The sequence below is a fragment of the Carcharhinus amblyrhynchos genome, chromosome X (genome assembly GCF_965287045.1).
Source record: "Carcharhinus amblyrhynchos chromosome X, sCarAmb.v2.hapA, whole genome shotgun sequence".
NCBI classification, from domain to species: Eukaryota; Metazoa; Chordata; class Chondrichthyes; order Carcharhiniformes; family Carcharhinidae; genus Carcharhinus; species Carcharhinus amblyrhynchos.
The window spans coordinates 10,489,705-10,507,736 of NC_137359.1; the positions used below are offsets into that span (position 1 = coordinate 10,489,705).

General features: G+C 39.6%; 2 protein-coding genes across 5 annotated transcripts in view; one reads left to right on the plus strand and one right to left on the minus strand.

Moving 5' to 3' along the window:
- zc3h10 (zinc finger CCCH-type containing 10) overlaps positions 1-18,032 on the plus strand; it is a 109,436-nt gene that overhangs the window by 18,003 nt on the left and 73,401 nt on the right. For 2 of the 4 annotated variants that reach the window (XR_013889914.1, XR_013889913.1), the window contains exon 2: positions 9,365-9,438. The exons of 1 other annotated variant lie outside the window; for it this stretch is intronic. The gene's annotated coding sequence lies outside the window, so the exon portion shown is untranslated. Of the gene's footprint in view, positions 1-8,004; positions 8,080-9,364; positions 9,439-18,032 lie in introns of those variants that run through there. One more of the 4 variants, XR_013889915.1, reaches the window with a different exon arrangement.
- LOC145362027 (lens fiber major intrinsic protein-like) lies at positions 982-12,227 on the minus strand. The gene is made up of 4 exons (XM_080218056.1): positions 11,865-12,227; positions 4,592-4,756; positions 3,152-3,232; positions 982-1,177 (listed from the first exon to the last, which is right to left on the minus strand). The coding sequence occupies exons 1-4, from the start codon at positions 12,225-12,227 to the stop codon at positions 992-994; spliced, it is 795 nt and encodes a 264-aa protein (XP_080074182.1). The 3' UTR covers positions 982-991.

An 18,032-nucleotide genomic window follows, 5' to 3' on the forward strand; every position in this document is an offset into this window, starting at 1 on the left:
ATAATATCAGACTGTTGTACATACAACTTTTCATCTACTAAAAGATTATCATCCAAGTTGCACAGTAATTTTGCTGTCTTTTTATAATGGTAAAGGAGTTATGTTGTTCTGATCTGTAAATGTTTTGTGAGGGTGCTGTTACATTTTGGATTTGAAATATTTGAAAAAATATTTCAGAAGCTTATATATTTGCTGTGGTAGGGAAGGAGCTGAAATTGCGCTGCAAGTGACAAAGCACTGGCTGTAATATGATCTGAAGAAAAACAATTCACGAAATAGCTTTATTAGCTAAATTCCCCAACATGGTGACTTTGCTCTTTTGCATTTTTCCTTAACCAATGTTTTTTCAAAGTAAGCATCCTGTTCATGTTGGGGAATTGGGTGGGGGTGGGGATGGGGCATTTTAAAAAAGCAAGTTAAAAGAATTTCCATAAAAATCCATTCTGCTTCCAAATGGTAGATTTAACCAGCTATATCTGACTCTTACTGCTGGTCTTCACCAATATTAAACTTGCTTACATTTTTTTCATGAACTTCAAGACTTAAAAAAAATTACCAATGTTCTTTTCAACCAAAACAATCCATTAGATGATATTTCAAGCATATGATTCTATAATTAACAAACAAATTTAAAAAGCAGGTTATAAATTTAATGTAACTGTTGGAAAGCATAGTCAAATAAGCTCATGCTGAGAACCCATTTCGAAATAGGATTTTTTTCTGCCAATTAATGAGTGGATTATTACATTCAAACCCCTGAATTTGAAGAATCCTATGAACAAATTTGAGTAATTTGCTTTTTTTCCCCCAGATACCTTCCTGTCTGTACAGCAATTGTAGATATAGCCTCTGATCTATAATTTACTGCTCAGGGACATTAACAGCATTCATATTCTTTCAAGCACACCTTCAGTAACAACAGAGTAAATTTCACAATGTCACTTGGTGATAGGATAGTTCTTGTGTTGTAAACTCCTTTCTTAAAAACTATTTATAAGGCTTGTGTTTTTAGTTCGATGGGATCACTCCTAGGTTCTTGTTGTCCTTCAGCTTCTGGGGGATGAGCTCCTTTAAGAATAGCCAGTCTCTCTGAGAGACCTCTCATCCTGGGGAAGAGGATAAAATCGTACAGTAGTGCTGCTATAGCACCTCCTATCAGAGGACCTACCCAGAACACCTGCAAAAATAAAGAAATAAGAACAACATTGAGTCATGACTAATATTATTTCATTTGAATTGAGGTCTTTCTCTCCATCTTTTGTTTTCATAAAGCTTATGACTAACTCTCTCAAGTGGCTGTTTTTGTGTGTAAATGTAGACAGTGAAGGTACCAGGCTATTTTACTATGGAAGCATTTACAGACGAGTCAAATCCTGTGCACTGCCGGAATTTTACTGCCTCGCCTACCCGAGGCTTGTAAGATCCCGCCTGAGGCCAACGGAGAATGCCGTTTTGCGAGCAGCGCCTGACTCGATTCTGGGGCGGATGTGGCAATAATGCAAGGGTCACTTCTCATGATTCGCAGAAATATATGGTTTAATTTTTTTTCATCATAGTTTGAGGATACTTAATATTCTGGCTGCAATCAGCTAACTTGACTTAAACCATAAGAACTTAATGATGTGATGGTTCAGTAGCCATCCTGATTTGAACATTTTAAGTATATTTTACACAGGCTTGGCATGGTACAGCACTGTGTAACTGCATCAATTTGGTAGAACATTGAAAAGAAGTGGCAATGAAAACCAGGTCAATCCTTTGTTCTTTCCCTCATCCAGCCTAAGTAAGATTTTCTGATTTTCCCCAATTTCTGCTTGCTTCAAGCTTGCTTTCCAAGTGCAGTCTCTACAATAACACCTACCCTTTCCACTGCTTTAGAACTTTTTTTTAAAGCTAATAAAGAAGGTTACCTTCTACTAGACCCTTTTAGTGGGCTAGTGAGATTTTTTTCATTCATCATGACAAGCTTCTTTGATTTGATTTATTATTGTCACATGTATTAACATACAGTGAAAAGTATTGTTTCTTACATGCTATACAGACAAAGCATACCATATATAGAGAAGGAAAAGAGAGGGTGCAGAACGTAGTGTTGCAGTCATAGCTAGGGTATAAAGAAAGATCAACTTAATATGATGTAGGTCTATTCAAAAGACTGATGGCAGCAGGGAAGAAGCTGTTCTTGAGTCGGTTGGTACGTGACCAACTTTTGTATCTTTATGAATTCTCTAAATGAGATTGCTAACTTAATGACAATTTATACTGAATTATGGAGAATTTTGCTTTTTTTCAGTTAAAACATAAATCCCTCTTTAGAAGTTTAAAGCCCAGGAGGAGACCATTAAGCCTTTTAAATTTGTCTTTCAGGTTACTTGAGAATCGAGAGTATGCTTAAAGACATTCATAGACATTTCATAGAACCTACAGTGCAGAAGGAGACCATTTGGCCCATCAAGATGCACCGATCACAATTCCAAACAAGCCCTATCCCCTTAATCCCATGCATTTATCCAACCAAACGCCAGACACCAAGGGCCAATTTAGCGTGGTCAACCCACCTAACCCACATGTCTTTGGAGTGTGGGAGGAAACCGGAGCATCCGGAGGAAACCCATGCAGATACAGGGAAAACGTGCAAACTCCACACAGACAGTGACCTAAGCCAAGAATCGAACCTAGGTCCCTGGCGCTGTGTGGCGGCAGTACTAGCCATAGTGCCATGTGCCGCCCTACTAAAGAGTAGACTTTATTTAGATGAATTGCTAACTAGTTTATCACAACTTAGAACTTTTGAAATTTCTGATTGGCTGCATTCTCTAAACTGCAGTAGTTACATGTGACTTTTTAAAGAGTTTCACAACTGAGCACAAAATAAGTTGCATGCTAGGACACAACTGCATAAAATAACTATCCTTGTTCTCATTGTAATAAATCAAAATCTTTGAGCTGTAAATGAGGAACTCTGGGTCATAGTTAGTGTGAAGAGTAATTTACACCTGAAATGTTCTTGGGGTACAAGATCCCCATGGTTCCTAACTTGGTGTGTTCTGGTTAACTGGCTGATGATTCAAGCAGTTTTGTTGCATTTTATAACAGTCTCACATTTGTTCAGCTGTCCACAGTATGTTAGCTGAATTCAATTTGTTCTTACCCAGTGATTTCCAAAGTTTCTAGTAAGCACGGCTGGTGCAAAGGATCGGGCTGGATTCATTCCACATCCTGTGTAATACAGCTGAAGAAAACAGAAGATAGGCTGGTATTATTCTAGTCAGAAATAATTTCAAATACTTGTTAATCAATTCGTAAATGGTTATACAAATCATTGGAGATGGTGGAGTCTGTTGAGAGAGCAGCTAGTAAAATGTATAGTATCTTGGGATTGATTAATAGGGACATTAAGTACAAGAATAAGGAGGTCATGTTGAACTTGTATTATATATTGATCAGGCCTCATCTGGAGGACTGCATCCAGGTCTGGGTGCCTTGCTTGATGGAGGATGTAAAGACATTGGAGAGAGTACAGAGGAGATCACAAGAATGATTCCAGGGATAAAGAACTGTAGCTATGAGGATAGATTGGGACTGTTTTCCTTAGAGAAAAGAAGATTGAGAGGAAACTTGATGGAGGTATTCAAAATCCTGAGGGGGATGGACAGTGAAATAGTGAGCAAGTTTAAAACTGGGAGCATAGATTCAAAATCATTGGCAAAAGGAATAAAAGTGGCGTGAGGAAAATGTATTTCACACAGAGGGTGGTTGAAGTTTGGAACAAACTTCCTGAGAGGGTGGTGTAGGCAAGTTTGATTGAGGTATTCAGAAGGGAATTGGATTGCTATCTGAAAAGAGGGAACGTGCAAAGGTTTCAGGGATAAGTCGGAGGGTTGGACTAGGTACAGTGTTCCTTCAGAGAGCCATTGCAAACTCAATGGACTGAATGGCCTCATTCTATGCTCTTGATTCTGTGGTGCTAATTACAGCTCAGCATTGCTTGACAATCAAGTTTAATTCCATTTTGATTTCAGTCAGTGCTAAGCAAGTATGAAAGGAGAAAAATCCATCTGCCAATCAAACCCAATTCTTTCAGTAGATTTGACTTTTTGGCAGCTGTCCATTCTGTCATAACTTCTCCCAAGTTTATTATCTGTCTGGCATTCAATAATGGGCAGAACTTGCAACGTAACAGAATCATGATTTGGATTGACACGGTAAAAATTAATCAGATTTACTCCAAAGACGCTGACACGAGTAGAATGACCAACTGGGATGATACGTGTCTTTGTTCATACTTGTGTACTTTGCAGTATGAGTTGCCAAAAAGTGATCAAGGGCAATAAGCCCTGTGTAATTTATTTCCACTTCCTAGCCCAGGGTTGAGTGGCAGTTCTGATGGCCAATTTTAGCACCTCAGTTGTGCCCTGGCCAAGATGGGCTAACTCAATACACACTGGGTATCCTTTTGGTCTGTATAGCTCAGTGCTGCACTAAGTATGTTAGGAGATTGCTCATTACCTTTTAGTCCAGTGTTAACTCTGCACTTTATTTTAAAATCTAGTCCTTTTGGTAAAGTTGAGGTAGAAATTTGTAGACTTACCCCAAAGAAATGACCCACAGTGAGAGAAAAACCAATGATGATAGCTGCTGAGCCCATGAATCCATTTCTGCGGATGTCAGTTGTGGCAAAAATACAGAGAACGAACTGAAGAGTAAGGAATATCTCCACAGCTGTACCCTGGCCAAGACCCACTCCAGCATGCAGCTAAAGAATAAAGAGAAATGGAAAATCATAATAGACCGGAAATAAATTGGGAGGGAAATATTTATGCATATCTGCCGGCTGACAAAATCAATGAACCACACAGGCCCACAAAATTCTACAGCTCCCTCTTTTCTTCTGTGCCTAGGACAACCTTATTCTTAGTTTTGAAATCCACCTTAACCGTAGGTATTTTAACATTTAGTGAATGCTACATGGCAGAAAGGAGTCCAAACTTTAGAAAAGTGACTTGGTGAGCAATCATTGCTAGAAATAACTCATTAAGAATCAATGTACTGCAGGAACTCACCCAAGATCCTTCGACAGCACCTTCCAAACCCTCGACCTCTACCATCTAGAAGCACAAGGACAACAGATGCATGGAAACACTGCCATCCCTCCAAGCCACCCCTCCACCCAATTTGGACCTATATTGCCATTCCTTCACTGTTGCTGTGTCCTGGAATTCCCTTCCTAACAGCACTGTAGGTATTTCTGCAGTTTTAGCCACAAGAATCCTATATGAAAGAAGATTGGGGCAGTTTCAATCCTGTTCCACGTGAACATGGTTCCACAACTCTATACCTAGTTTAGCACAAGTTGCCATTCTCACTCAGACTACGCAAAGGTAGTGTATGGAAAACAGCAGTTAAGGAGACTGCTCACCACTACCTTCTCAAGGGCTTGGACAATAAATGCTGGTCTAGCCAGTGAAGCCCACGTCCCAAGAACAAATTTTTTTAAATTACTAAAATAATTTGAGTATATTCTGACTTGAATTGAGCTCACTCGGTTTTCTTTACACCAATCTCCATAACATCTCATTCCTACCCCTCTGTGAATCAAACCACTACTACACAAGTCTGTCTATCGGGCTGAGAATTTACTTTGAATTTTGGTGTTTATCAAGTTGAGGGATGTTAGTGCTGGATAGAGGTTGGAACTATTCCACTTTTGAAATGAGTGTTAGCGTCAAACATCTGGGTAAAACCAAAGCTCTCTACTTTGCCCTAATAGTATTAATCTTCAAGCTCAGAAGAGCACCATGTAATACACCAATTGTAATTTTTAAAAATGTTTTCCATACACTACCACTGCACGGCCTTTCTGAGTGAGAATGGCAACTTGTGCTAAACAAGGTGTAGTTTAGAGTTGTGGAACTGGATTGAAACTGTCTCAAACTTCTTTCATATAAGAGCCTTGCAGCTAAAACTGCAATGAGTCATGATTTCAGGGAGAAGAAAGCCTTATTTTGGGGGGGAAAGAGTTAAATAATTAAAAAACAATGCTTTAACCTACCTCCCGTCATGAAGAGTTGGATTATGATCTCCTTCCACAACTGTCAAGAAAAATCTATGCCTGTGAACTTAACACTGGAATAATATTACATAATAAACTAAGGTTTTCTTCAGCATGTAGGAAATTTATAATATCCTAGAATTAAATCATAATCACAATGAGATTTGGCCAAATATCTACAAACTTTTATGATTAACTTTTTTCCGTACCTGTCCTCTGAAATCCTAGCTACTTCCTAATTTCCATTTATCCATATAGTCGCAACAAAATATTTTCAAGGAAAGGTTGCATTGATGTCTAATCATATGATTAAAAAAAATCACACTTTCTTGCAACTGATATCAAAGGCCCGTTATAACTAATTATTCTCCATTACAATTTGCCCACTCCTCATTCTATTGTGCATTCTACAATATGTAACATTTTACGAATAGAAAATTGAACCATAAACACTTATTATTGTTTGTAAAAATCAGATGGTCAAAGATGAATTAGTAAGGCATATATAGTTCTCTGCTTGCATATTCACGCTATGTTGCAGCATATAAACAGTAACATTTCTGTCTATTATATGTCATACAGCAATGTTATCTCATTTCGACAGGAGACCCACCCCATTTTGACACATGCTGTTTTCTTGGCTGAGGGATACACCTGAGATGCCTGATATTTTGTTGCCCCCTCATTTAAACGCTTTATTCTAACAAATGTGTTGCTGCAGGAATCAGTGGCAAGTTGAATTGGAAATCCGAAGTGATTAAAATAGATATGAAAATAAAGGCTCACACTTTTATTATACCTCAAAAAGCATCTCAAATTACTTTGATACAATGAACTACGTTGAAGTTCAGCGACGTATTGCACAAGCAAATGCATACAGTAAGATCCCACGAATAACAATATGATGAATGATCAGTTCATCTGCTGTGGGTGGGGTTGGTTGAGGGAGAATTTGGACAGGATATGGGAAACACCCTGCTCTTTGAATATTGCCATGGAATCTTTAGCATCCACTTCAACAACCTGAACAGGTAGATGGGACATTGCAGGCTCAGTCCTAAATATTTAGATTTGTTTTATTTTAAATGACATTGATCTGAACACAATCTGACAGCATGCAGACTGAGAAGCAATGCATATTTTCCACGTTTTACCAGAACTTTTAATTGGTCTGCACAGAAAGGCAAAATACATTATTTTTTGTAACACTTGAATTCGTAGCTTATGGCTGAAAGTAAAAACAAAATTGTGTTTATGTTGCTATTTTATTTGAACTTTTCAAATTTGGAGATCTCTAAGAATTGTCCTATTTATGGTAATTAAATCTGGTAGGGATCCTACAAGCTTGCTGCTAAATTGTGTATTTGATCCTTGGGGGAAAAATAGATTCCAAGTAATTTTCAGAGATCTTGTGCAAGTCCTAGTGATGGATTATGCCTTGGTCCCTTTACATCCTAGTGGTAAAATATGCAGTAGAGCCCTGACAATGGATTTTGCAGCTGGTCCTTGGTCTAATGGCCAGTTGTACAATTAATCCATGTCAGGCTCGTGCCAGTTCTGCCTAGTGCGTTGGATTATGTCTTGACTGTTGACACACCAGACTATGGGTGAATAATGCATCCAGTTGTTGGAAGACTAATAGCAGCCTGTGTCTCTGCTATCTGAAACTTAGGCAGTCAGCTATGGAAGGGTAGTGGATGTGAATGTGAATCCTGGGGAGTGGGGAAGGCGAGAAGCTCCACCCATTATTTCCGGTAGCCGAGAAAGACTCTCAACACACAGGTTTACAACTTACATTTTCAATCCCCAAATGTTCAAAGCTTAGGACACCAAAATCAAAACCTGAAAGCGTCTTGAATATTTCTTACTGAAAGGTAATACTGAAAGATATAATTGGACTGCTTCTTTTAAAAGAGACCATTGTACCTTGCGCCTTATGTCTTTCAGACTTTGTAAGCAAATATCAACGCTAACCCACTACCATCAGTGCTTCATATACAATGAAGTATTCTGAAGACTTAGCCGCAGCAAGTTTGCATACATCAAGATCCTAAAAATTAATATGATGAATGACCAATGCATTTAATTTTGGCGACACAGCGAGACCCCATAATCTGCAATGAGACCAATGACCAGCTAGTGATTAGCGTACAATAAAACTCAACAAACACAAATCAAAGTCCTGACCAATTGCACAGCTTTGGCGGCGGTTTGTGTAGCTCAAGATCCCAAAATTAGTAATGAGACCAACCGTCAGCTCGATTGCTTTGGGCTCTTGCGCATAGCAAGATCCCATAACTAATAGTGAAATCTATGGTCACCTCGTCTGTTTTTCAGTGGCGTTTTGTGCACAGCAAGATCCCAGGAGCAGCCATGAGATCAGTTGAGACAGCATATGGCGCGCAGCAAGCTCCCATAAGCAGAAATTAGATCAGTGACCAGTTAGCTTGTTTCAGTGGCGATCTGCGCACAGCAAGATCCCGGGAGCAGCCATGAGATCAGTGACTAGCTGGTCTGCTCTGGTGTTTTGCGCACAGCAGGATCCCATAAACAATGACGAGATTTATGATATGTTTTAGTGATGTTTGCGCACAGCAAGATCCCACAGACTGATCAACGACCACTCTAGTCTGCTTTGCGCACAGCAAGATCCCACAAGCAGCAATATGGCCAGTAGGCCGCTTTGGTGTTTATTTTTGCGCACATCAACATCACATAAACAGGAATGAATCAGTGACTATTTTGTTTTTGGTGCCAGTTTGCATTCAGCAAGATTCCACCAGTGCCAGTGAGGTTAGTGAGCCGCTCCTCTCTCCTTGAATGTTTAAGGGTGCAGTGTTGATCGAATCACAAGGAGAACACTAATCTTCAAATAGCAGCATTGGATTTGTTGGCTATGTTGTACACTGAGACATAACACTAGCATTTTGCGGGGGAGTTCTCACGTCGGAAGATCGGATTGTTTGCACAATCTGATGTTTACCTTAACCAGGTGTTGTCAGAGACCCTATTGGTATTGCAGCCTTTATTCTGGGAGAATTCAACTACAGATGCTAATGGGGGTAGCTGCCAGCCACTTATTAGCTTCTAAGCAATAACTGTTTCTCTGGAGAAAGCAATTGACATCATGCCAGAGCACTGATGGTCCGTTTGCAATGCCTGTACATTTGCTTTGTAGCACTGCAAAGGGTGGACACAATGTGGTCCTGCTTGAAACGTGAGCTTTCCCCACTTTATTCCGATACCCACAACTGAGCGGACCATAACATTCATGCTGCAAACCTGGGCAACATATCGAATATCTTTTTGTAGATTTGATACCAGACTGGACGATTGGAGTCTTCTCTCTGAAGTGATACTGGAGTGTTCAGAGATCCTGCCGACCGGTAAGGTTTTATATCTGTCTACCTTAGAGGCACAAAATGTTACCTGTAACTACTGGCATCTGTTCATCGATCATGTCACTAAACTTCAAAGGTCCCATTGTAACCCAGGCAGATCCCAGAGCCACACCAGGATCACTCCAACGCGCAATGCGAACGTGAACACCATATGGGGAGCTTTGAATTCTATCAGCTATATCGCCAGAACTAACACGAATTTACAGCTGAGTGAATCTTTGCTTTTGTTTTGATCCCCAACTTTATTTTCCAGCAATTTACAAGGATAACCAATGTATACAACATGGAAAGCACCGCGTGCTCCCTTTTCACACTTCCCACATTTTCCAATATCTCAAGCAAACTCGAGGGTTTGATAAACCGCTGGATAGATTTCGAAGACCCTAAAAAAGTCCGGGCTGTAAAGTGATACATTTAACCCACAAGACCTTTATTTGAAATAACATTCCTCAATAAAGTAACCGCGCCTGATATAAGCACCACTCCAAATCAAACCACAAGTGAACAGATTCAAACATGGTGCATACGAATTGAAACGGAAATAAAGACTTTCCTTGAAAACGGTCTATCGTTTGACACCTCGTCGGTGGAGTACTTAAGGCTGCCATTATCGAATAAATGCTAATCTCAGAACCACTCACACCAGCTAACGTCTCAAGACAGTTCAGATATTCAGCTTACACTAAAGCAATAAATCAGAAAGATTCCTGATTCTAATTTCCATAAATAAGTTTGTAAAAAGAAAAATGTGCATCGGTCTGCAAGGGTTAACCCATTGAATACTAGGCACATATTTCCCCTTTGTCACATTGGACCTAGATAAAGACTGGGGTTGGATTGCATTTTCTACAAAGTGGACACCGCTCACGGAAACAAAGTGGGGGAGGGCAAACATCCATGTTTTTGATGTAGTTTGCTAAATGCAAGGCTAACTTGATACATACCGAAACTGACAGATTCAAACGAGAACGATAAATGAAATCGACGTCTAACCAAAGACAAAACGTAACCCTCCCATTAAATCTCACGCCCCGTTTTCTCCAGTTTCACCTTAATGTTTCCAGTATCTGACCGTTGGGATTTTCATCGCTCAGTGAACTTCACTGAATTAAACGAGATCGACCAGTCAATGAGCTCCACCGAGAGAAATTCTGGCTTCTTGTTCCGCATTACATTTAAAATGAATCTTAAATTATGACTGAATTGAGTACTGTAAATACATAGCCCCAGAGATGAAAACTGTTGTTAAATATTCCTACATTTCAAAAATGAGATGTACTTGGAATTGATTGCTCAAGGATATATGGAATCAGCCTTTTCAGTTTGTCACGCAATTATTGCAGTGGTTTGACAGGTTTTCAGGTAATGGGAAACTTTTATCATTTGGAATGATTGATTTATGCTTTGTGAAGAAAGCCCCATTTTATTTCTTTTAACTCTCAATGGCGACAAGCGCGCTAATTTTCTTGCTCTGGGCTCTAACTTTGGATGAATGTTTAAATCCTAAAGTTCAGACTGCCTCAGAATTCGGAAGCTTCTTGAAAATGTTCCCGAGAGCAACATCTCTCCCTTCTGTGGAGAGAGAAGCAGTTAACGTTTCGACTCAGGATAGCTCTTCTCCAGAGTCACATTGGACTCTAAACGTTCATTTGTCTCTCTCTCCACGGCTGCTGCCAGACCTTCTGAGTTTATCCAGCATTTTGTTTCATTTCCAGCATTCTCAATATTTTGATTTTATTCCCGTTTTCTCTCTAAAAAGACTTCTCCACCTTCAAAAGTGTTTAAACCGCAGAGATGCTGTATTTACGGGTTAATTGTATGCATGCATCGCTCTGACTGACAGTAGACCAAACAAATATCTATTTAAAGTTCGGTTAATATTATTTTTGAAAGGTTTTTTGCCAGTTTACCGAGAGCTGGTTCACTCTGTTATATTCCCCTGTCACTACATTAATTCCTACATCCTCCTTCCTAATACACGGGCGGGAATGTTACTCCATGATACTTTATTTTCCTATTGAAGTCAAATATATTTTAAACATCCTTGCATTTATTACTTCCAAAAAAATAGTTTGAACAGAGTTCCAAATGTACTCTGTCAAACATGAAGTTGCTAGTTAATGTTTAATTTTTACAGCAATTTAATTGTATAGATTTTCGATTAATGTGTCTCATATCCAATGCGTAAATGTTACCTCAATCCATTCTCAAAGATATTTCAGATTCTCAAGCCCATACTTTCAATAAACGATACTTTTAAAAGTCTTTGCACTCATTATATTTTTAAATGCCTCGTTTACTCTCTTCAAACTTTGATTTTCCAAGGCTTACCACTTTAATATTTTAGTTTGCACAGATTCATAGCTTAACTTTCTTTTTCTTCAAAAGTGCACGTTTGCCAACATATTTACCGTGTTGAGCCCCAGGTTGCCCCGTACCGAGGGAGGGGTGACCCCATACAGCACAGCTGCCCCCGCCACTGCCCCCAGGAGCTGAGCTACTATGTACATTACACAGCGGAATATGCTCAGCTGCGCCCCCAGCAGGTAGGCGAAGGTGACGGCCGGGTTGAGGTGCGCCCCGCTGACATGTCCAACCGCCTGTACCAGGGCAGCCAGGACAAAGCCAAAACCCAAAGACACCAGCAGCACGTTCATGGGGCCCGGAGACCATCGCATGGTGAAGCCCAGTCCAAAAAACACGAAGAGCATTGTGGCAAAAAACTCTGCAAAGACTGCCCTCCAAAAGGAGATAGATTTAAGCTCCCACATCATTCCCAGTCTTCCTAAGAGCAGACTATTAAAACAAAACAGAAAATAAAAAAGTGATGAAGTTGTCTCCGGACTCCTCAAACGTTCCCCCCAAAATTTAATTGCACAGAATGAAGTATTTATAGGGGACTCTGAATCTGACAACATTATCTGGGGGAGGGACCTGTCCAGTTTGTCACTGCATTTAACTGTTTCACCTCAGGACACTGGGCATATTCCAATGATTTATATTTCTAGCATCCTCTGTCTGCAGTCGACTGTAAACCTGATAACTATGTCAAAAATACAAGGCAGGCAACAAGGGGGCCACAGAATGAAATGATCAAATGTGAAAATAAATATTCTAAGTATTCTACAGACACAGTAGCAAAATAACAGCTGATATAGAGATATGGTCATTAAGGGATGCACAAGATAAACTCACAGATAATGACAGTGAAATGGCAAAAATAAAGACATTTAAGATAGCAAGGAAAAAATAATTGATAAAATAGACAAACTTAAAAAAGGATAAAGCCCCTAATTGTATTGCAATCATACAAAATCGGGCCAGGGAAGAGATATGGCATATATTTTACAGAATAGTGCTGGAGGATGGTGGACAGGGAATGTTACTTTATTCAAAAAGGGAGATGGAACAAATCCTAGATACAACAGACCAGTTAGCTTAATGTTGGTGATAGGAAAGATATTGCCACCTATATGCAAAGATTTATTAGGAAAACATCTTGAAAATGAAAATGCAGCAAGGAATACCACAAATTTCAAAAGGGAAGTTCATCCTTGATCAACCTTATTGAATTATTTGAAGTAGTAACAAGGAATAGACAAGGGTACTATCAAAATGGACTTTCAAAATAAGGTACAGCATGGTTGACTTAAGGTCGGAGCATATGGAGTTAGAGGACAAGTAACAGGAGGGATAGCAAACTGGCTAGAAAACCAAAAGCAGAGAGTAGGCATTGAAGATAGTGACTCAGATTGGCAAAAGTTGGGAAGTGGTCTTTTATAGGGATGGTGCTGAGCCCACTGCTGTTTGCCATTGATGTCAACGATTTGGACTCAGGAATCAGAAGCACTATATTCAAATTCGCAAATTACATCAAATTGGGTGGTATAGCTAACGTTGAGGAAGACGGCAACAAGACATAGGAAGATATTAACAAACTTGCAGAATGGATGTTTAAATGGAAAATTAGTTTCAATACAGATAAATGTAAGGTGGGACATTGTCACAGGAGAAATAAAAAAGGCAAATACTCCGTGAAAAATAATAATTCAATGGGGTAGAAGGTCAAAGTGATGAAAGGGTAGAGATTCATATTGAAAGTAGCATCACAACTCAACAAAGTCGTAAAATTACTAACATAGCACTGGAATACATTTCTAGAAAAATAGAATCCAAAGGCAGAGAAGTTATATCAAACTTACATAAAACCTTAATATGACCACATTTATAATAGAATGCACAGTTTTAGCCTCCATTTTGCAAAAAATTAGAAGCAATGAAGAAGATGCAAAAAGAATTTAAAAATAAGATATTAGAGCTAAGAGGTTATAATGGTCAGGAAAGTCGAACATGGGCTTCTTTTCTCTATAGGAGCTCATCAACGTTATGAAGGGGTTTAATAGGATAGACATAAAGATGATCTTTCCACTTCTGGGGGTATTCAAAACCAGGTGCAATGAATATAAAATAGCCATTAATGCATCCAATAGGGAACTGAGGAGAAATTAATTGGGATGGAATTCAATCTCTACACATACTCCACTCTGAATTTATGTCAGCTATGGTTGTGCAGGCAGCAGTCTCATCTCTGAGTCAGAAGATTGTGGGTTCAAGTCCCATTCCAGAACTTGAGCACAAATTTGAAGACTGACATTCCAGTGTAGCACTGAAGGACCTTTTGTGGGAGTCTGCGGTGTGCAAATTGGCCATATTTCCTACATTACAACAGTGACTGCACTTTATAAATACTTCGTCAGCTGTAAAGCACTTTGAGACATCAGGTGGTCATGGAAGGTAGTATATAAATGCAACTCTTTCAAACTCTTTTGTTAAATAATCTTGACATACTCCACTATGAACTGTTAAGTAATCTTTACATACACTCCAATCTGAACTCTGTTAAATAATCCTCAGTATATATTGAGGTGTGAACAAGTGGATATTTATGGGCACAATTTCTGTTCTTTTAATTACTGTAATATTCTTGTAACAACAATTAATCAAAAAATGCCAAATAATACAAACTTTCAGCATTGAAAAATGTAAATAAACAAGCCTGCATGCTAATGATCGATGACAGACAGCCCCTATCCCTTAATAGCAATTAACCATCCAGTGCACCTTTGCTTGCAGGGTTAATACTGTGATGTGTTGTGGGAGGTGGGGATTTGCTCACACACACGGTTACATAACAATCGGAAACTTTTCTGGTTAATACTGCCATTGTCCTGGCGGATTTAGTAGGCTTTGATACATTAGCCCAGAAAAAGTAATTTCATTTTTTGGAGCTCCAACTGGAAATGCTTCGAACGATGGATTTCAAGTCATGGATTCAAATATAGCATTGTATATTTGGGAGATTGTAAATGCAAAATAGTGTAAAGCTAATGTGAATATAGCTTTGCCTCCTGTGCAGAAGCCTTGAAAGTGTTTGTATGTTGAGGCAGGGGATTTTGGAAGTACAAAATACAGGATTGTTTTGCACATTACATTGAGAGGACATTGTTCTCTCTCTTCAGGTGTTCCTTTCTTTAAATCTGCCAATCACTCTCTCCGCAAAAAAAATCTTAACCACATTGTCCTTGCAAACTACCACTACATCTCCAACTTCCCTTTCCTCTCCCAATTTCTTTAATGTGTTACCTCCCAAATCTGTTACCACCTTTTTCGGAACTCCTTGTTTGAATCCCTTCAAATCAGATTTCTTTCCCTGCCACAAATGACATGGTGTGTGACTGTGACGAGGACAACAGATGCCATGGGAACATCACCTGCAAGTTTTCCTCCAAGTCACTCACCAGCGTGACTTGGAAATATATTGGCTATTCCTTCACTATCGCCAGGTCAAAATCCTGGAACTCCCTAACGGTACTGTGGAGGTTCAAGGCAGTCACCACCACCTTCTCAAGGGCAAGTAGGGATGGGCAATGAATGCTGTCTAAGCAGGAGCACCCACATCCTACAAATGAATATCAAAGAAAATACAGTACTGGCTGGCTTCTCATATTCTATCTTCCATAAACTAAGACATCTAAAATTCTTAATTGGACTTGCAATAAGTCCAATTACCCTAACATTTCTTTGCGCACTGGTCTCAGGCTGCTGGTCAAGAAACATAGAAACATATGAAATAGGTGCAGAAGCAGGCCATTCGGCCCTTTGAGTCTTCACACCATTCAATATGATCATGGCTGATCATGCACTTTCAGTATCCCACTCCTGCTTTCTCTCCATACTCCCTTGATCCCTTTAGCCACAAGGGCTACATCCAGCTCCCTCTTGAACATATCTAATGGACTGACCCCAACAGCTGTCTGTGGTAGAGAATTCCACACAGGTTCACAACTCTCTGAGTGAAGAAGTTCTTCCTCATCTCAGTCCTGAATGGCTTATCCCTTATTCTTAGACTGTGACCCCTAGTTCTGGACTTCCCCAATATCAGGAACATTCATCCTGCATCTAAGCTGTCCAGTCCCATTAGGATTTTGTATGTTTCTATGAGATCTCCTCTTATTCTTCTAAATTTCAGTGAATACAAGTCCTGTCGATCCAGTGTCTCTTCATATGTCAGTCCTGCCACTCCAGGGATCAGTCTGGTGAGCCTTCGCTGAACTCCCTCAAGAACAAGAATGTCCTTCTCAGACTAGGAGACCAAAATCTGATTTGAAGGTCTTATGAGGAAAGGCTGAGGGACTTGAGGTTATTTTCATTGGAGAGAAGAAGGTTATGAGGTGACCTGATTGAGGCATACAAGATGATCAAAGGACTGGATAGGGTGGACAGTGAGAGCCTTTTTCCTCGGATGGTGATGGCTAACACGAGGGGACATAGCTTTAAATTAAGGGGTGGTAATTATAGGACGGATGTCAGAGGTAGGTTCTTTACTCAGAGGGTAGTAAGGTTGTGGAATGCCCTGCCTGCAGCAGTTGTGGACTCGCCAACTTTAAGGGCATTCAAATGGTCAGTGGATAGGCATATGGATAACATTGGAATAGTTTAGGTTAGAGGGTCATTAGATTGGTTCCACTGGTCGGCGCAACATCGAGGGCCGAAGGGCCTGTACTGCGCTGTAATGTTCTATGTTAAACTGCTCACAATACTCAAGGTGTGGCCATGTCTTTAGGTGGCTAGACCCAAAGCTCTGGAATTCCCTCCTCTCTGTCTCTCTACTTCACTTTCCTCATTTAAGATGCTCCTCACTAGACCAAGCTTTTGATCATCTGCCCTAATGTTGTCTTGTGTACCTTGGTGTCAAATTTTGTTTTATAATGCTCCTATAAAGCACCCTGGGTGTTTCATTGTTTCACAGGCACTAAATAAATATGTTGGAGTTCTATAATTACAGCACAAGCCATTTAGATATATGAAATAACGGTGCACATTACATTTAGATAGACCTAGACCAGAAGACATAGGAGCAAAAGTAGGCCTTTTGGCCCATCAAGTCTGCCCTGTCATTCAGAGATCATGTTTGATCATCAGATCAACACGTTACATTCAGATAGACCTGAAATAACGGTGAACGTTACATTCAGATAGACCTGAAATAACGGTGAACGTTACATTCAGATAGACCTGAAATAACGGTGAACGTTACATTCAGATAGACCTGAAATAACGGTGAACGTTACATTCAGATAGACCTGAAATAACGGTGAACGTTACGTATAGATAGACCTGAAATCACGGTGCACGTTACATACAGATAGACCTGAAATAACGGTGCACGTTACATTCAGATAGACCTGAAATAACGGTGCACGTTACGTATAGATAGACCTGAAATCACGGTGCACGTTACATACAGATAGCAATGAAATAACAGTGCATGTTACATACAGATAGTCCTGAAATAACAGGGCACATTACATACAGATAATCCTGAAATAACAGTGTACATTACATTCAGATAGACCTGAGATAACAGTGCACATCACACACTTGATAGTGCTGAAATGACAGTGCACATTGTTAATATTGAATATCAGTATCTGATACTGGTCAGATCAGGAATCATACAGCAACCTGTCTTTTACCTTCAGCAAGTTTATCCTGTATCCAACTCAGCAGAAATACAAATTCCATATAATTACCTCACAGCAATTGTTCCAGCTGTGCCCCTTTTGGAGATTGAGCCAATTACCATTACTTGTCTTTAATAAGGACTTTAATTAGCCTAACAACGTAATTGTCACAGCATGGACTTGTTGACAACATTGACAAATTTACAGATTCCTCTCCTTTTCTTTGCTTTAGAAAAAAAATTCAAGAACACATTTTTTAATCTAAACAACAAGAAACAAATGTTTGTGTTTTAACATTATAAATCCCCCATTCCCTTTACTATTTTTATATGCACATAATTACTAAACAAAGATTAGTTTCCATTCTGTTATTAAAGTTTAAAGTTTATTGTTTAGTCACAAGTAAGGTTTACATTAACACTGCAATGAAGTTACTGTGAAATTCCCTTGGTCGCCACATTCCAGTGCCTGTTCGGGTCAATTCACCTAACCAGCACGTCTTTCAGACTGTGGGAGGAAAACTGGATCACCTGGAGGAAACCCGCGCAGACACGG

Coding starts and splice junctions, on each gene's coding strand:
- LOC145362027 (XM_080218056.1), bottom strand. CDS start 12,227: ATGATGTGGGAGCTTAAATCTATCTCCTTTTGGAGGGCAGTCTTTGCA. Junction 4,757..11,864: donor GCAACCTGGGGCTCAACACG/GTAAATATGTTG, acceptor TTTATTCTTTAG/CTGCATGCTGGAGTGGGTCT. Junction 3,233..4,591: donor CTGTGGGTCATTTCTTTGGG/GTAAGTCTACAA, acceptor TGTTTTCTTCAG/CTGTATTACACAGGATGTGG.